The sequence below is a fragment of the Mizuhopecten yessoensis genome, unplaced genomic scaffold (genome assembly GCF_002113885.1).
Source record: "Mizuhopecten yessoensis strain PY_sf001 unplaced genomic scaffold, ASM211388v2 scaffold716277, whole genome shotgun sequence".
NCBI classification, from domain to species: domain Eukaryota; kingdom Metazoa; phylum Mollusca; class Bivalvia; order Pectinida; family Pectinidae; genus Mizuhopecten; species Mizuhopecten yessoensis.
In genome coordinates this window covers 435,790-455,740 of record NW_018480036.1, presented here as the reverse complement: position 1 = coordinate 455,740, position 19,951 = coordinate 435,790, and the positions used below count along the sequence as shown (strand labels likewise).

Genomic DNA, 19,951 nt, shown 5'->3' with positions numbered 1-19,951 from the left:
GTACTTTAATAAATTGAAATTGTAAATGGAGCATATGTGAATAGAATTGTCGGCGTAGCATACACAACGTCTACGAAAAAGTTTGAAGAGTAAGTAATCAATTTACCTAACAGAAAGTACACTAAATACACTTAATGAAAAGTGACAGATTGTACACGTAATTAACTACAGACTAAAAATCTGGTTTGTTGTCATTTGGATACTGAATGTTATGACGGATAAAGATTCACGTAGGGTCTTTGACAGATTTTACTTTTTCATGAAAACATTTAACATGTGACTGGTGGCCAATCGATGTCTGCCGACACACCCATCAGGAGGTGATTATTGCACGTGAAATATACATCATTGAATGCACAATATGATGATGTTCACCGAATGCCTATTGAAGAAGATTATTATGTTTTCACAGTCTTGCTATTTTAACGTTTATATCAGATGCATATCTATCTGTTTTCACAATTAAGCTCTGAGGCTGCATCGTACCTTACAACACAATTATCATAGAATAGTAATGTGATACTAAGACTATCTATTGAAGTTTTTATGCGATTTCAACACCAGTACGTTTTGACGTGATGCATATCAATTATGAATATGTATAATATAGTACAACTCAGTGTAGAGTGCAGTTACTTGACTAGTTAAGCCCCTTGCCTGACATGAAATACACAAATCGATCATTTGAATGTCACTATATATATATTTCTGTGATGGAGATATCTCTTCCAATATCAGAAATAATTATACTGACGTCCGTGTTTGATGTGTATGTCTTTTATATCCCGCTGTTTCTGACAGATAATCGGCTTTACCATACCAGTTCTTAATTATGTTTTACACCGTAGCTTATTGACCTTGCCTTGACATCTAATATATTTACATGACAGACAATAATTACCGTGAGCATTGCAAGTTCTAATTCATAAAGCAGTTTCAGCGCCTTGCTCTGCTCGGACACACACTGAGACATGTTGATATAAAGGGAACTCTAATTCTGGATTAGTTTTATATAGGAAAGTGTACGGACAAACAAGGGTCACCTGTGGTCAATTAAACATAAAAGGATAAACGAATTGTGTCTGAAATATTGTCTTATTAGCTCAACATATTGGTGAGAGATCTACATCCGTACTTACAAAGCTCTCCGCCACACTGAATCCGTATCATTACCATAGGTTGTCAGTGTATTGGCACGAGCTATCCACGTGGCAGGATGCTCTTCCATGCTCTGAAACCCGACCACTGTCGCTGTGCTGTCACTTGATCTGTGCAGCTTCTTCGAAGACGCGTTGTTTTCCTAAATGTTTCTTCCTATTTCTGTTTATAAAAGTCTCTTCCTCTTTTTCGTTTTATTTCCTTTGCAAATCATCTTTGACAAAACAAGCAAAACATTAAATCGGCCGCAGTTACCTCACACGACAGGGTGAATATGATGTCAAAACATCTGTATGTTTTGGATGACGAGCACGCTTCGCTTCTTCAAAATGTAAGCCTGACGTCAGAAATCCAGTTAAAAGTATTTTGGACAAGTGATAAATGTAAAAAAATAATCTCCACAAAGTGTTGCAGTCGACACAGGTGGCACATACATAGGTTTGAAATGTGTTCTCATTGTGGGGTTATTTTCAAAAAAAAATCAAATCATATTTGTAAAATTAATCGTAACGTAATTTTGTCTTGGCATGTGTAAATGAAAGCAAACTGCATTGCAGACAGATTTGTTTCAGAGCATGATAAGTATTTTATGAAAGTGTGATTTACTCAACTTAGATTTCTTCTCAACCTCTCTTAGGTAAGGAATGCTCTTGAAACGGGACCCAGAGCATAGTGATGAAACCCTATATTTTTTAAGAGATCGGTGACCACGGAATAATTTGCATTCTTCAAATGCTATCGGATGGATTTGTCGTCGTCATAGTCTTTGTTTGACGTTCAGCTTTTGAATTGGTGATTGTCAGCTAGCAGAGAGTCACTATACAATGTGACTCAGTGGGATAACTGGCGTGCTCGTGTCCAGATGATGGTGAGCTAGCAGGGAGTCAATATACAATGTGACTCAGTGGGATAACTCGCGTGCTCGTGTCCAGATGATAATGAGCTAGCAGAGAGTCAACATACAATGTGACTCAGTGGGATAACTCGCGTGCTCGTGTCCAGATGACGGTTCCTAGTGTAGTGACACAAGATATCCGAGTAGGTCTATCATACTAAATACTGTTGTAATACTGATGTTACCTTATTAAATCATTTACATTAAAAAAACTAAATCATTAGCAACCTAAACCATCAGCAACCGAAACCATTAGCAACCTAAATCATTAGCAACCTAAGTCATCAGCAACCTAAACCATCAGCAACCTAAACCATCAGCAACCTAAATCATTAGCAACCTAAACCATCAGCAACCTAAACCATCAGCAACCTAAATCATCAGCAACCTAAACCATATGCAACCTAAATCATTAGCAACCTAAACCATCAGCAACCTAAACCATCAGCAACCTAAATCATTAGCAACCTAAACCATCAGCAACCTAAATCATTAGCAACCTAAATCATCAGCAACCGAAATCATCAGCAACCTAAATCATTAGCAACCTAAATCAAACAAGTCCTAAGCCGAACTCCATGTATCAAAGTAGCAAACATAATATACATGTATCATGTACACTAATATGCCTATCCGATAGTTCAGGATGTGTACTACCTGTCGTACAGTAATGTCATTTAGTCTAAGATTTAGTTTAGTGCAATCTGTATATAAAAAAGTACAGTAGTTTATATAGAATTATAAGACAACATTTCTTACTCAAAGTACAAAAAAAAAACACCTAGGAAACAAAGGATACAAAACATGACGACACAACAGACATTTAAAAACAGAGTTGTTATCATTTCCTCCAGAAGAACACAATCCTTTCCCTTGCCATTATATATTATATAAACAGGACATAGGGACTTGATGTACAACAAAATACAAAAGCTCGAAGTATAGTAACTATCCTATGCAAGAAGTGTCTAAATAAACTTAGTTAATTTGAAGAAGGATTGACATCAATTTTCATTCTTCCAGCTTTATTCAAAACGTTTAATTCAGAATCCAGAAGGACTTTAGTACAGTTAAGTGAAGTATACGACATTGTGCTAGAAGACGGTTTGTATATAAAGAAATAGATATCAAACTGACATATGAAATGGGGATAAAACAATTACATGTTAGAATTGTCTTTGACGTTTTTCTACTGTTACATTCAAATTTAGTTATCATTTTTAACTTACTGATGCAGTTGTTATGACAAGTCGACTTTACGTAAAAGGAAAATAATTTATAAGTTAACGTCATGTAGATTTCCCTTTTACAGCCTTTTTCGGCTTGGAGTATTCTCCAATGTACACAGATAATAAAGCGACATACAGAAGCTTAGCTATGAATTACAGACATATTTATATCTAAAGTCTTAATCAATATGTCTTTGCTCCCATAACACAAGCCCATATTGGTTTATAAAATCCGTTTATTTTCTTATCAGTCATTTAATAGAAAAGGCTTTTTAATTATTAGAATGAATTTTGGTGTGTATCGCAAAGACCCAAAATTGACAACAATACTATAGAAAAGGTTACTATCGCGGCGAATGTTTTGATTCCCTAGTGAAATATGATACGTGAAGCAGGTTGTGAAGGTTCACAATCAAAAAACAGTTTCAAGTACATAAAAGGAATCCATAAGAACGCCTAGGTGTTTTATATAGCCGTGATAGAATCAGGGCGTCCTTAAGTAGACATACACCGTAAATACGAACATAAAGGCATGTAGATATCTGCGGTTTGTTATCGTTGATGTTTTTTCTCTTGTAGCGCTCGTTAAAAAAGACAGTCGGTAATTGGTGTTCATGGAATGCATGTATTCTGGTGCTATGTGGATGTCACATGTACACAATTGCTGACTCTTCCGGAGAAAATTCTATCTATTAAAGAAATTTAATGCAATTTGTGTACCATTTATTTCCTCAGTAATAACATACAATTGTACAAACTTCCTCTACTTATAAAGTTGACATGTCACGTTTGATCTTTTACCCTCGAGGCCCTATTCTAAGTATCAAACCGTCCCCAATATATATTTGTATGTGTGTTACTTCCTTCAGAACTTGTTCTCAGTTTAAGAGCGTTCTCAATATATATTTGTATGTGTGTTATTACCTTCAGACTCTGTTCTCAGTAACAGAGCGTTACCCACATGTATGTCTAGTCGTGTTATTACCTTCAGACTCTGTTCTCAGTAACATTGCGTTACCCATATATATTTCTAGTCGTGTTATTACTTACAGACCATGTTCTCAGTATCAGATCGTTCCCCATATATATTTGTATGCGTGTTATTACCTACAATGAACATTCCATGTTGTAAGTATCAGAGCGTTCCCCATATATATTTGTATGCGTGTTATTACCTTCAGACACTGTTCCAATAGCAGATCGTTCCCGATAAATATGTGTATGGGTGTTATTACTTACGCATCCTGTTCAAGTATCAGAACGTTCCCCATATACATTTGTATACGTATTATTACCTACAGACCCTGTTGTTAGTATCAGAGCTTTCCAAATATATTTTTGTATACTTGTAATACCTACAGACCCTCTTCAAAGTATCAGAGCGTTCACGATATCTATATTTCCATACGTGTTATAACCTACAGACCCTATAGAAATATAAGAGCGTTCCCGATATAATGTGTATGCATGTTAATACCTGAAGACCCTGTTCTGCGTATCAGAGCGTTCCCGATATACATTTGGATACGTGTTATTACCTTCAGACCTTGTTGTAAGTATCAGAGCGTTCCCCATATATCTTTGTATGCGTATTATTACCTTCAGACCCTGTCGTTAGTACATTGTATCAGAGCGTTCCCCATATATATTTGTATGCGTATTATTACCTTCAGACCCTGTTGTTAGTACAGTATCAGAGCGTTCCCGATATACATCTGTATACGTGTTTTTACCTACAGACCCTGTTCCAGTATCAGAGCTCTTCCCCATATAAATGTGTATGTGTGTTATAACTTACAGACCCTGCTCCAGTATCAGAGCGTTCTCAATATATATTTGTATGTGTGTTATTATTTACAGACCCTGTTTAAGTATCAGAGCGTTCTCGATATCTATTTGTATGTGTGTCATTACCTGCAGACCCTGTTCTCAGTATCAGATAGTATAGATATGCTGTTTCAGTAGCACTGCGTTCCCGATATATATATTTGTATGAGTGTTACTACCCACAAACCCTCTTCTCAGTATAAGAGATTTTACAATATATATTTGTATGCGTGTTATTACCTTCAGACCCTGTTCCAGAATCAGAGCGTTCCCGATATATCTTTGTATGCGTATTTTTACTTTCATACCCTGTTCAAGTATCAAAGCGTTCCCGATATATATTTGTATGCGTATTATTACTTTCATACACTGTTCAAGTATTAGAGCGTTCACGATATATATGTGTATGCGTATTATTACCTTCATACGCTGTTCCAGTAATAGAGCGTTCCCGATATATATTTGTATGCGTATTATTACCTTCAGACCCTGTTCCAGAATCAGAGGGTTACCGATATATTGTTGTATGCGTATTATTACTTTCATACCCTGTTCAAGTATCAAAGAGTTCCCGATATATATTTGTATGCGTATTATTACCTACAGACCCTGTTGTTAGTATCAGAGAGTTCCACATGTATATTTGTATGCGTATTATTACTTTCATACCCTGTTCAAGTATCAAAGCGTTCCCGATATATATTTGTATGCGTATTATTACCTACAGACCCTGTTGTTAGTACAGTATCAGAGCGTTCCCCATATATATTTGTAAGCGTATTGTTACCTACAGACCCTGTTCTGCGTAACAGAGTGTTCCCGATATATATTTGTATGCGTATAATTACCTTCAGACCCTGTTGTTAGTTCAGTATCAGAGAGTTCCACATGTATATTTGTATGCGTATGTATGCGTATTATTACCTTCATACCCTTTTGTTAGTACATTGTATCAGAGCGTTCCCCATGTATATTTGTATGCGTATTATTACCGTCAGACCCTGTTGTTAGTACATTTTAAGAGCGTTCCCCATATATATTTGTATTCGTATTATTACCTTCAGACCCTGTTGTTAGTCCATTTTAAGAGCGTTCCCCATATATATTTGTAAGCGTATCGTTACCTTCAGACCCTGTTGTTAGTCCATTTTAAGAGCGTTCCCCATATATATTTGTAAGCGTATTGTCACCTTCAGACCCTGTTGTTAGTACAGTGTCAGAGAGTTCCACATGTATATTTGTATGCGTATGTATGCGTATTATTACCTTCATACCCTGTTCCAGTAATAGAGCGTTCCCGATATATATTTGTATAGCATGAGATTACCTTCAAACTCTTTCTAAATAAAAGAGCGTTCCCGATATAATGTGTATGCATGTTAATACCTGAAGACCCTGTTCTGCGTATCAGAGCGTTCCCGATATACATTTGTATGCGTATTATAACATAAAGACCCTGTTGTTAGTATCAGAGCGTTCCCCATATATATTTGTAAGCGTATTGTCACCTTCAGACCCTGTTGTTAGTACATTGTATCAGAGCGTTCCCCATGTATATTTGTATGCGTATTATTTCCTTCAGACCCTGTTGTTAGTACAGTGTCAGAGAGTTCCACATGTATATTTGTATGCGTATTATTACCTACAGACCCTGTTGTTAGTATCAGAGAGTTCCACATGTATATTTGTATGCGTATGTATGCGTATTATTACCTTCATACCCTGTTCCAGTAATAGAGCGTTCCCGATATATATTTGTATGCGTATTATTTCCTACAGACCCTGTTGTTAGTACAGTATCAGAGAGTTCCACATATATATTTGTATGCGTATTATTACTTTCATACACTGTTCAACTGTTCCAGAATCAGAGCGTTCCCGATATATCTTTGTATGCGTATTATTACTTTCATACACTGTTCAAGTATTAGAGCGTTCACGATATATATGTGTATGCGTATTATTACCTTCATACCCTGTTCCAGTAATAGAGCGTTCCCGATATATATTTGTATAGCATGAGATTACCTTCAAACTCTTTCTAAATAAAAGAGCGTTCCCGATATAATGTGTATGCATGTTAATACCTGAAGACCCTGTTCTGCGTATCAGAGCGTTCCCGATATACATTTGTATACGTGTTATTACCTTCAGACCTTGTTGTAAGTATCAGAGCGTTCCCCATATATATTTGTATGCGTATTATTACCTTCAGACCCTGTTGTTAGTACATTTTAAGAGCGTTCCCCATATATATTTGTAAGCGTATTGTTACCTACAGACCCTGTTCTGCGTAACAGAGTGTTCCCGATATATATTTGTATACTTATTATTACCTTCAGACCCTGTTCCAGTATAAGAGCGTTCCCGATATACATCTGTATACGTGTTTTTACCTACAGACCCTGTTCCAGTATCAGAGCGTTCCCCATATAAATGTGTATGTGTGTTATTACTTACAGACCCTGCTCCAGTATCAGAGCGTTCTCAATATATATTTGTATGTGTGTTATTATTTACAGACCCTGTTTAAGTATCAGAGCGTTCTCGATATCTATTTGTATGTGTGTTATTACCTGCAGACCCTGTTCTCAGTATCAGATAGTATAGATATACTGTTTCAGTAGCACTGCGTTCCCGATATATATATTTGTATGAGTGTTATTACCCACAAACCCTCTTCTCAGTATAAGAGATTTTACAATATATATTTGTATGCGTGTTATTACCTTCAGACCCAGTTCCAGAATCAGAGCGTTCCCGGTATATCTTTGTATGCGTATTATTACTTTCATACCCTGTTCAAGTATCAAAGCGTTCCCGATATATATTTGTATGCGTATTATTACCTTTATACCCTTTTCCAATAATAGAGCGTTTCCGATATCAATTTGTTAAGCATGAGAATTCCTTTAAATACTTTCTAAGTATAAGACCGTTCCCGATATAATGTGTATGCATGTTAATACCTGAAGACCCAGTTCCGCGTATCAGAGCGTTCCCGATATACATTTGTATACGTGTTATTACCACCAGACCCTGTTGTAAGTATCAGAGCGTTCCCCATATATATTTGTATGCGTTTTATTACCTTCAGACCCTGTCGTTAGTATTAAAGCGTTTCCCATATATATTTGTATGCGTATTATAACATAAAGACCCTGTTGTTAGTATCAGAGCGTTTCCCATATATATTTGTATGCGTATTATAACCTTCCGACCCTGTTGTTAGTATCAGAGCGTTCTTCATATATATTTGTATGCGTATTATTACCTTCAGACCCTGTTCCAGTATAAGATCGTTCTCGATATACATTTGTATATGTGTTTTTACCTACAGACCCCATTCTGCGTATCAGAGTGTTCCCGATATATATTTGTATGCGTATTATTACCTTCAGACCCTGTTTCAGTATTAGAGCGTTCCCAATATATATTTGTATGTGTGTTATTACTTACGGACCCTGTTTCAGTATAGGACTCACACAACTAAATCAGCCAATCAGCAAGTGTTTCATACGTTTGTAGTTCCTATTTGAAATAAGTTCGGGCTAATTACTGGGCCACTGAAGGAGTTTAATAAGGAACTGATGACAGATTTTTAAATAAATGAAATGTTCAGGTATTTAACTTTTGAAAAATATATACTTTTGATATATTTCCATGTCTGTGTGCGGATTTGCACCGGGGCAAAATGTCTGGGGGCGTTTCTGTTTTGGGTCACCGATTTTGCTTGTAAACTTCCGGTTGTCAACTTCTTGGCGCTGTGACACTCCAATATGCCACTAAACCTACCAAACATGTCATTTTGTAGCCTTTGCAAGGTATGTATTTATGAATCTAGACAGTTGTCACTAGTTTTGAACTTCAAATATTAAAGTTATTAGCTAAAATGTTTGGTAATAATATATAGTAAATGATTTAGTTGTGTGAGTCCTTTAAGGTAAATAGCCATGTGCTCAATGAACCTGACCTCTCACACATTTTCTGTGTTTCCAGACAGTTTTTTTTTATATACATACACTTTTATTGGGTCTTAGCACATTTTGTTCAGTATGTGAATATATATTTAACTTGATAAAACTTGATAATTGGGTTAAATCTGGGCTAAATATGGCTCTGTGCTAAAGCCAGTATAGTTGGACTGACCCTAATACTCAGGTTTTTATTAGGATTGTGTTCAATTTACTGAAATAATAAATCTGTATGTGTTTCAATAGTACTATTATGATCTGTGTACTAGCTTTTAGCACCTAAATCTTCATAGAACAGAAATATAGTGTGCTGTCCTGCACAATTTTCATCCCCCCCTCTCCCCCACCCTGTCCAACCACCTCTTCTCAGCCATTCTTAGGCCACTTCCCTCATTCAAATTACATTTTTATCTATGTTTAAAAGAAAGCAATGATTAAATTCTAGTTTAAAAACTCAATATCACTAAAAAGTTTCAAATTGAAACTTAAATAACCTGTTTCAGCATACCCCCATGTGTAAAAGTACACCACAGATTTTAGCACAAGTTACATAGCACATTATTCACACTTTTTAAAGCACAATTCAGCATTAAACACCATTTTATTGTTCGGTATAATAAATGTGGTCATTCCAAGTGTATGATAGTTGTTAGCTGGCTTCTGACTGAAGTTGTACTGTCATAGTTTCATATTCAGACCCTCCAGATTTGAACATGTTTTTTGTTGAGTCTTATGGTTTTTGAATTTTTCATTTTGTCATAGGTTGTGTGTCTCTATATAACAGTTATACCATGCGCAACAAGACTATGAACAGCAAGTAGCCCCTCAGCACCACAGAACAAGCTTTTACAAAAGTTGCACATGTGAGTATCTGTATGTGTATGTGTCACATATAGGTTTTTTGGCTAAATCCAACTTAAATTCCATTTTTTTAGTGAATTGTAGATGTATGGTTATTCCTGTCATACTATATACCTTCACCAACATCTTGTTTATTGATTTAATGTGTTTCTGTTGTGTGTTTACTCAGATAATTAACTGTTTATAGCATTACATCTCCCCTACCCCCAAAATTCTCCCTGTAAAGTGCCGGCACCCCAGGGAGCAAGGCGTGCTATATGTTAGTCTGTATAATTGATAGCTGATCAGTTGAGATGGATATCTGATAACCTTTTATGACTCATGTTTTGTGTAGAATTTTGGAGTTTTGTGTGAATTTTAAGTGTGTTAAATTGTCCAAATTCTATCAAATTTACTCAAATTAAGTATTTGATTGCTTAAGATACAGTAAAAGTTACAGAAACTGAGTCACCAAGATTTCTTTTCAAAAATATGTGAATGGTATGGGTAATAAATGTGTGTGCAAAATATGAAATTGCTGAGTGTGTGCTAAATTGGTGTGCTAGAGGTTAATGTTAAGTAAGTGAAATGAGAATTGTTTGGTGCTGTCTCTGAATAGCACATGTATATCAGGGGCTATGACTTGGTTTTTCTTCATACCTTATCATTTTATTTCCACCAAACTTAACCATTTTACTCGGTTATGTATATACTTTCAAAAACAGACTTCATTTCAACATTTTAAAAAGTAAAGTTTTCCTTTAAGGACTCACACAACTAAATCAGCCAATCAGCAAGTGTTTCATACGTTTGTAGTTCCTATTTGAAATAAGTTCCGGCTAATTACTGGGCCACTGAAGGAGTTTAATAAGGAACTGATGACAGATTTTTAGATAAATGAAATGTTCAGGTATTTAACTTTTGAAAAATATATACTTTTGATATATTTCCATGTCTGTGTGCGGATTTGCACCGGGGCAAAATGTCTGGGGGCGTTTCTGTTTTGGGTCACCGGTTTTGCTTGTAAACTTCCGGTTGTCAACTTCTTGGCGCTGTGACACTCCAATATGCCACTAAACCTACCAAAAAAGTCATTTTGTAGCCTTTGCAAGGTATGTATTTATGAATCTAGACAGTTGTCACTAGTTTTGAACTTCAAATATTAAAGTTATTAGCTAAAATGTTTGGTAATAATATATAGTAAATGATTTAGTTGTGTGAGTCCTATAAGAGCGTTCCCGATATACATTTGTATACGTGTTTTTACCTACAGACTCCGTTCTCTGTGTCTGAGCGTTTCCGATATATTTATATATTTGTATTCTTGTCATTACCTACAGAACACAGTGTTCCCTATATATATAAACGTATGCGTGTTATTACTATGTATCTACAGAACAGAAGGTTCCCTTATGCGTGTTATTACTATGTATCTACAGAACAGAAGGTTCCCTTATGCGTGTTATTACCTATAGACCCTCTTCTCAGTATAAGAGCATTCGCTATATATTTTTATGCGTATTATTACCTACAGACCCTGTCATTAGTATCAGAGCGTTCTCCATATATATTTGTATGCGTATTATTACCTACCGACCCGTTCTGCGTATCAGAGTGTTCCCGATATATATTTGTATGCGTATTATTACCTTCAGACCCTGTTTCAGTATTAGAGCGTTCCCGATATATATATTTGTATGAGTGTTATTACCTACAGACCCTCTTCTCAGTATAAGAGCGTTCCCGATATATATATGTGTATGAGTGTTATTACCTACAGACCCTCTTCTTAGTATAAGAGCGTTCCCGATTTATATTTGTATGCGTGTTATTACCTTCAGACCCTGTTCCAGTACTAGAGCGTTCCCCATATATATTTGTATGCGTATAATTACCATCATACCCTGTTCCAGTAATAGAGCGTTCCCGATATTGTTTATATAGCATGGGATTACCTTTAAATCCTTTCTTAATATAAGAGCGTTCCCGATATAATTTGCATGCGTGTTAATACCTGAAGACCCTGTTCTGTGTGTCAGAGCATTCCCGATATACTTTTGTATACGTGTTATTACCTTCAGACCCTGTTCTGGGTATAAGAGTGTTCCCGATATATATTTGTATACATGTTATTACCTTCAGACCCTGTTCCAGTTTCAGAGCGTTCTCCATATCTATTTGTATGTGTGTTTTTACCTATAGACCCTGTTCTCAGTATCAGATAGTTCCCGATATATATATTTGTATGTGTGTTATTACTTACGGACCCTGTTTCAGTATCAGAGCGTTCCCGATATTCATTTGTATGCGTGTTATTACCTTCAGACTCTGTTCCAGTATCAAATCGTTCCCGATAAATATCTGTATGTGTGTTATTACTTACGGACCCTGCTTCAGTATCAGAGCGTTCCCGAGATATATATATTTGTATGAGTAATATTACCTACATACCTCTTTTCAGTATAGGAGCTTTTACCGTTTATATTTGTATACCAGTATTAGAGTGTGCTCGATATATTTGTATGCGTATTATTACCTTCAGACCCTGTTCCAGTAATAGAGCGTTCCGATATACATGTGTATACGTGTTTATACCTTTATAACCTGTTGTTAGTATCTGAGCGTACCCCATGTATTTTTATGCGTATTATTACCTACAGACCATGTTCTCCGTATCTGAGCATTTCCGATATATATTTTTATGCGTATTTCTTCCTACAGAACAGAGATGTCCCTATATATATATACGTATGCGTGTTATTACCTTCAGAACAGAGCGTTCCCTTATGCGTGTTAGACCCTCTTCTCGGTATAAGAGTTGTCCCAATATATATTTGTATGCGTAGTATTACCTGTAGACCCTGTTCTGAGTATCAGAGTGTTCCCGATATATATTTGTATGCGCATTATTACCTACACACCATGTTCCAGTATTAGAGCGTTTCCGATATATATTTGTATGCGTGAAATTACCTACAGACCCTAGTATCAGAGTGTTTCATATATATATATACGTATGCGTGTTTTTATCTACAGAACAGAGCGTTCCCTTACGCATGTTATTACCCACAGACCCTCTGCTCAGTATCAGAGCGTTCCCCATATATATTTGTATGCGTATTATTATCTTCACACCCTGTTCCAGTATCGGAGTGTTTCCTTATACTGTAACAACACGCAATGTTTCCTTATACTGTACCAGCACGCAATGCTTCCTTATACTGTACCAACACGCAATGTTTCCTTATACTATACCAACACGGAATGTTTCCTTATACTGTACCAACACGCAATGTTTCCTTATACTGTACCAACACGCAATGTTTCCATATTCTGTACCAACACGCAACCTGTTTCAGTATTAGAGCGTTCCCCAATGTGCCCTTTATACTGTACCAACACGCAATGTTTCCTTATACCGTACCAACACGCACTGTTTCCTTATACTGTTCCAACACGCAATGTTTCCTTATACTGTACCGACACGCAATGTTTCCTTATACTGTACCAACACGCAATGTTTCCTTATACAGTACCAACACGCAATGTGTCCTTATACTGTACCAACACGCAATGTTTCCTTATACTGTACCAACACGCAATGTTTCCTTATACTGTACGAACACACAATGTGTCCTTTATTATGTACCAACACGCAATGTTTCCTTATACTGTACCAACACGCAATGTTTCCGTATACTGTACCAACACGCAATGTTTCCTTATACTGTACCAACACGAAATGTTTCCTTATACTGTACCAACACGCACTGTTTCCTTATACTGTACCAACACGCAATGTTTCCTTATACTGTACCAATACGCAATGTTCATTCTGTTTTGCTGTAGTGGATATTTATTCATACTGTAAGACGGAGTCGGCTTCTCTAGAATTAAGAACGTATTGCTGTCAGAAGTATCAAAGTCAATTGAAGAAGATAATTTTCAAAGCAACGAAATGTTAATTAGAAACACAAGCCAAATCCGAGATAGCAAAGACGACGTGCATCTTTATGTAAATAACAACAACCTATACATAAGTAGTTTATTCTGTACATTTTAATTCGGCAGGAATTTCTCTCATAAGATTACACAAAATACAATATATGCATAAGTTTTCCTTGTACATGGATTTCATCATGAGACAACATCATACTCGTTATTTTTGTACACGAGTCAACGTTCTTCACAATATATAGGACAACATTTCACCTTGTAACACCGATACCACACAAAGTAGAATAACCAATGTTTGATGCAATACATGGGTACCTTTGTCAACTGAAATGTACATTAGAAATATGTTTATGCCTAATGAGCGATATACATACAAATATAAAATGAAGAATTCCTGCACAGTGTTAACCACTATGGAAAATATTACGGATGGGTTGATGTTTTCAGCTGAAGGTTTATAACATAACAAACGATTAATAAATGTAAAATAATATGACTACTATTTCAGTGCCATAACTAAGAAACAAAATTACTTGTAACTGGAGAGAGATATGAAAAGAAGGACATAGACATGGAACGCTTTCTTGTGTATACCCCGGTAAAACATACAGACTTGTGTATACCTCGGTAAAACATACAGACTTGTGTATACCTCGGTAAAACATACAGACTTGAATTAACAACATGACTTATATAAAAAAAAAAATATATAGTCAACAGATGCAGTCATTTTGTTACATATAGAAAAGCAAAATAAAGCCAAGTGAAGGTGGGTAATGATTCAAGTAGCTTCAACCCAGTCAACATAAAGTAACAGTTGTCGACATTTGCACCACATATATCATAAACATGTGTGTTTAAACGTTTTAACTCTTTCGATATGATGATAATTCTAAATGCTTTAAGTTCGTTTTTCTGCAGCATTTGTCTGAAGTATCCATACGCCCCTATTTTGGTCGAACCGTTCTAAGATCAGTGGCACAACAAGAATTAATTATATAAAAATGTTACTAGGATTGATCTCTATTGTATTTCCCATTTTGATTTCTACTCTTTTTCACTTTTATATATTAGAAAATATATTAATGCATTACTGCCAGTGTTTTCATTATTCATTAACTTCGAATTCAAACATATAAATAAGTTTCAAACATCTCAAACAGTTTCAGGATAATCAACTTAATAATAGCTTAGCCAAAAGCGAATTAAACTATCGTCTTGTACTCATCATACACATATTTTAGAGAAGTACAGTGTATGGATGCTACTGAAAGCAGTAAGTTTATGTTCAAATGTAAATATGCAAAATAAGCATTCACGAAACAAGTTTGTTATGGAATCAAATTCATCTGTTGTGTAATCAACTTTTTTGAATGAAGGTGTAAAGCTTCACATTGAGAAGATAAGATTACATCACATCAAATCACGTGTTACCTGAAACGGTTTTTGAACCCCTACTACTATGGACAATATTCTCATTCAGAGATTCAAACATGTTTATTAGATATGTAACACAAATAGCATATGCTATATTGTAACGAAGACCGGGAGACGGTAACGTATCAGATGGCCCCGCGAACCTGTATTTGCAAATGATGCATTGAAAAGAAATATCCTTACATACTGAGTTGTAGCAAAAACAACAACAGAGAAAGGCCGATAGCATCACCTTTGCATCACTCATACACGTATTGATAAATTATATAAGGATTGAAACGCATTTTTGAATTCCATGCCGGTACGAATGTAAATCAATAACATACACTTTAGCGAGCTGATATTGACATTCGAATTTATTACTTATCATTATCCTGGAGTCAGATAGTCCTTCATTTTTCCGATACTGAAGTGTTTATGACGTCAGCGTAAACAAGATAACAGGAACAGCCTAATTTTATCAGAATGTTTGCTTCTAGCGGTTGTATCATGTTGTTCGAGGCGAAAAAGGAGAACATTCGAAATGATGCTGAACTAATTGCGTTCATAGACCTATGAATGCAATTTTTATAGTTACGCTCATAAAACTTGCAGTGGAAATGTAAATATAGCCTATTATGATTGGTGGCCGATCGGGAAATGAGACACGTTCTGTACATCTACATTAGATGTTCTCATCCCCATCAATGTTCTTGTAAAGTTTTATAAGTATTCGGTATGTAGTTTCTGAGAAAATGTCCGGAAACAAGTTGTCGACGAAGAAAATTTAGTAGTAATTAGAAAAAGGAATAATGATAGGAAGAAAGAATTCAATAAGTCCCCATTCCTCGTTTACGGGACGTAATGTATATGTATGGGTCATATTATTTCATGAAACAAACTATAACTTTGTACTTGAAAGAGTTTATAAAACACAAACAAATTATTATATATGATAATATGTTGATGCAGGACGAGTTTAAATCTTTTTACAAACGAATCCCGATTGTGATATGATGTGCACACATATTTTGATAATAGGAATACGTAAATGCTAACGCGATTTTTTCTTAGAATGTGATGAAATTATACATTTAATCCCTTTTAAAACAATATATAGGATGAATCGTTCCGGACAGTAAGATGCAATAAACCAATGTATGACTGTACTTAAACGTCCTACCAGTGCTATATAGTGTTAATATATTGAGTACATATAATATGCATGAAATAATTTCAATGTCAAATAAATGATATTTTTGATATGCTTTCTGTACTTAAATTAACTGATTCAAGTGAAGTTCAAGAACAGAAAAATATATTGCCATTAGAATTGCTTTCAAAATGGAACACTTTTACACAGCAAAAACTACACCAATAATATCACAGACGTAAGCGGATGGATGTGTGTTCAAGGTATTTAGATAGTAAATTGGTCATACGCACACATTTATGGTGACAATGCACGTGTCGTATTTCAAATGTGAATACTTTTCACAGATACTGAAATTGTCAAAAACCGATTGAATGTAAAATCGATTTCATATATTACATGATATTAAATATTTAGTCTTGACTTTGCTATTTTCGTCTGAAACATAGCATTTTTAGTTTGAAGTTACAACCATTAGCGTTAAGACTTAATACTTTGAGACTGTAAACCGAACGCCTGTGGCCCATATACTGACCAATCAAGTTCTGATTTTTACAGCATTTTGCAAGTAATAACTTTACATAGCACATGGCATATTTTCCGAAGAGTGAATTATACAAACCGAAATTCAACAGTATTTCACAAGTATGAAAGAATGTTTAAATATTTGCACAGGTGAAAATATTAGAAAAAGTGTGCAATCTTGCAATGATGCTATGCCTTTATCATGATGATAATTGTGCTTATTTTACGGAGCAGAGAAGTATATATAGTTCTTGGTGGTAGGTAGTCCCATGTCCAATATTGGATACCTCTTCCAATGAAACAGGCTCAAAAATATAGTTCGGGCGGAAACAACGGACGATTTGCGTTCCATTTTTCAGTGTGAATATACGTAAAAAACAGCTAGTCGTATGAGCGTAGCAGCGTATGAAGGACTTTGTTTTAAATAATGTTAATATGATCAATGGACCAACCAAGAAATGAGCAATATGGTTTCCAAAAGTTATTATACACATAGGCTCATCTCTTGGAGGTACATCCATGAATTTTTATGAAAATGGCACGGATGATTGTCACGTTATTAATAAAAATACGCATGAAGCCAGTCTGTTGGACACATCCAAAACACTTGAGGCTACATGATGTTTGAACTTGAGTGTATTATTTCTATTTGTTACCCACGAACACAGGTCAGGAACGCGACACTTGTTTGATATACATGTCGTCGCTCCTAAAGTAAGCAAACTGTGAACACGCGTCCAGTTCAGCACATTGACCATCTGTGTCTATATCTAGCTCCATCATGTAACATTTATATACCTAAAGGATATGCGGCCGGGACAGACGTTTTTGTTTTGCAGAATCTGCTTTTAATACATGTCTGTTTTACACCGCATCCAAAGGCCGATACACCAGTTACAATAGAAGCATGTTTCGTTGTTTTCCTTTACGTTTGTGTACAACTGATGCGTGTTGTACATACATAAATATAATAGGTACATATTACAGATTTGATTGTATCCATCAGTAGCAGTCTCTATAAAACAAAGACAAGTTTGGGGTCTTCGTTAAAGTTTATCGACTTAGGTTAAAAAACCCAAACAAAGAGTCTTCAACACTTTTCTATAGTCTGTAGTCTCAATGGAAAGTGCTGATACACAAAAACATTTGTTTTCAGAAACATCGTAGCTGTTCATCTCCTGTCTTGCCTGTCTTGCACTTTTATTCACCGATTATAACGAAAAAATATTTGTGCTCTCGGAATTTCCTTTTTTTCAAAACATTTTCATCACTAGATGTAATTTGTTGCCGTCGATTTTCCCCGGGTTGACGATTATTGTGATTTTGAATTACACATCAAGCTGTTACATAATAAAACCTAACACGGTCTCCATTAACAAACATCTGTAAATTATCCAACATGCTCACATGTTAGTATTAGATCTGTCACCAAGTCAAGTTTACAGTCAGCGTGGTGGCAGCGAAAACGATTATTGGAATTAAGTAAGGAAACAAAATGGTCGTCAAGTTCAGTTAAAGATTAGTTCGTGAACTCATCTTCCTTGAATGTGATATAACTTGGGTCAAGTGGAACAAAATGTCATCAACAGTGCCAGACCTTAGTTCTTACTCGATGCCCGATATACCTACATGTACTAGATATGTATGCACACTTATCCACCTACGTCACTTTTAGTCTGTGGAGGACTTGAAGCATTGCCAACGATAACTGAGCATGTCTGACAGTCAGACATGTACGGTTATAAAACACGTCAGCAGGTTATACAATGGTGGCACTGTTGTAAAACACGGCAGCAGAGCATGCTTTCTGTAAATTCCAATTAATTTGGTCGGGTCACAGACAATGGCCTTTCCCGCCATAATGATAACGTGTCCGATGCATTGGCCAGTTTGATGTAACTACGAATTGCTATTCAATGCAGCATACATTTTCCGTGATTATTTTCAGGCATTGAGCAAAGCTCCTCATCGGTTGCTGGAACCGGGTTATACCTGATGTCATTTCCTCTGCTGTCCTTTGAAAAAACGTCTCCATTCACGTTATCGTCCATTTGATAATTCTCTTTCCGGTTTCGTTTATCAGACGATTTTCTGTCTAGAGTGTCGGTGTTAAACGATAAAGTCTGATTAAGAGTTGTGTTTAGACGTTTGGACCCTCCAAGTGACCTGTCTCTTATCCGACGTCTCCACGTCTTCCTCAGGTGGGTGATCACCTACAATTGATTCCAATGTACTCAATATGCCGCCAGTAATGTACATTAACACGCACTTAATGTATATGGTAAAACGGGAAACGTTTAACATAAAGATTACTTTACTTGGAGTTTAATCTCCTGTTAAAAAAACTCTTTAGTACGTAACAGGTCAATTCTTTTCTAGGAAAGATAATTCGGCTTGTAATCAATGATCATCATGACATAAAATCAACTGGATGGTGTTCAATTTGCTTATTTGTTTGCTTGTTTGAATTTAACGCCCCATCGACAACTGTGGTCATTAAAGGCAATGTTGATTTAGTATTGAAATCAGATAAAAATGATTATTTTTAAAGTCATTAGCATGGCATGTGAAAATAATTAAGATATGAAGGGAGTCAAAATAATAAAAGTTTAAGAGATAATGAATAGGTTATATTGGATGTGTGGTGTATAGATAACACAAAGAGGGTAAGGTAGGTTAAAAGACACCAGAGTCTATAAAATAAACTGATGTCGTTCCAAAATTAAACAATGCCTTCTACTCCAATGAACTAGATGGTGTCAAAGCACGAATTCCATTTGTATGATCCAAAAACAAAATTGCATGCAGGTATGGATTTTATATTTTTGACCATGAATTGAATATAGATATACTTTATGCATCCATGTAAACATTGTCGTTTTATGCACAAAAGCGCAGAAAATATACGACAAACCTACAAACATGCATGTACGTATATGCCGCATGCTTTTAATAATGTACAGTATGGAAACCAGAA

At 35.7% G+C, this 19,951-nt stretch overlaps 1 protein-coding gene across 1 annotated transcript in view; it reads right to left on the bottom strand.

The window, feature by feature from the left end:
* Nucleotides 1-16,823: 16,823 nt before the first annotated feature.
* LOC110442538 (calcitonin receptor-like) overlaps nt 16,824-19,951 on the bottom strand; it is an 82,440-nt gene continuing 79,312 nt past the window's right edge. The window contains exon 12 of the mRNA XM_021486192.1: nt 16,824-19,187. Within this exon, the coding sequence (XP_021341867.1) occupies nt 18,888-19,187 (300 nt within the window). The 3' untranslated portion in view covers nt 16,824-18,887. The remainder of the gene's footprint in view (nt 19,188-19,951) is intronic.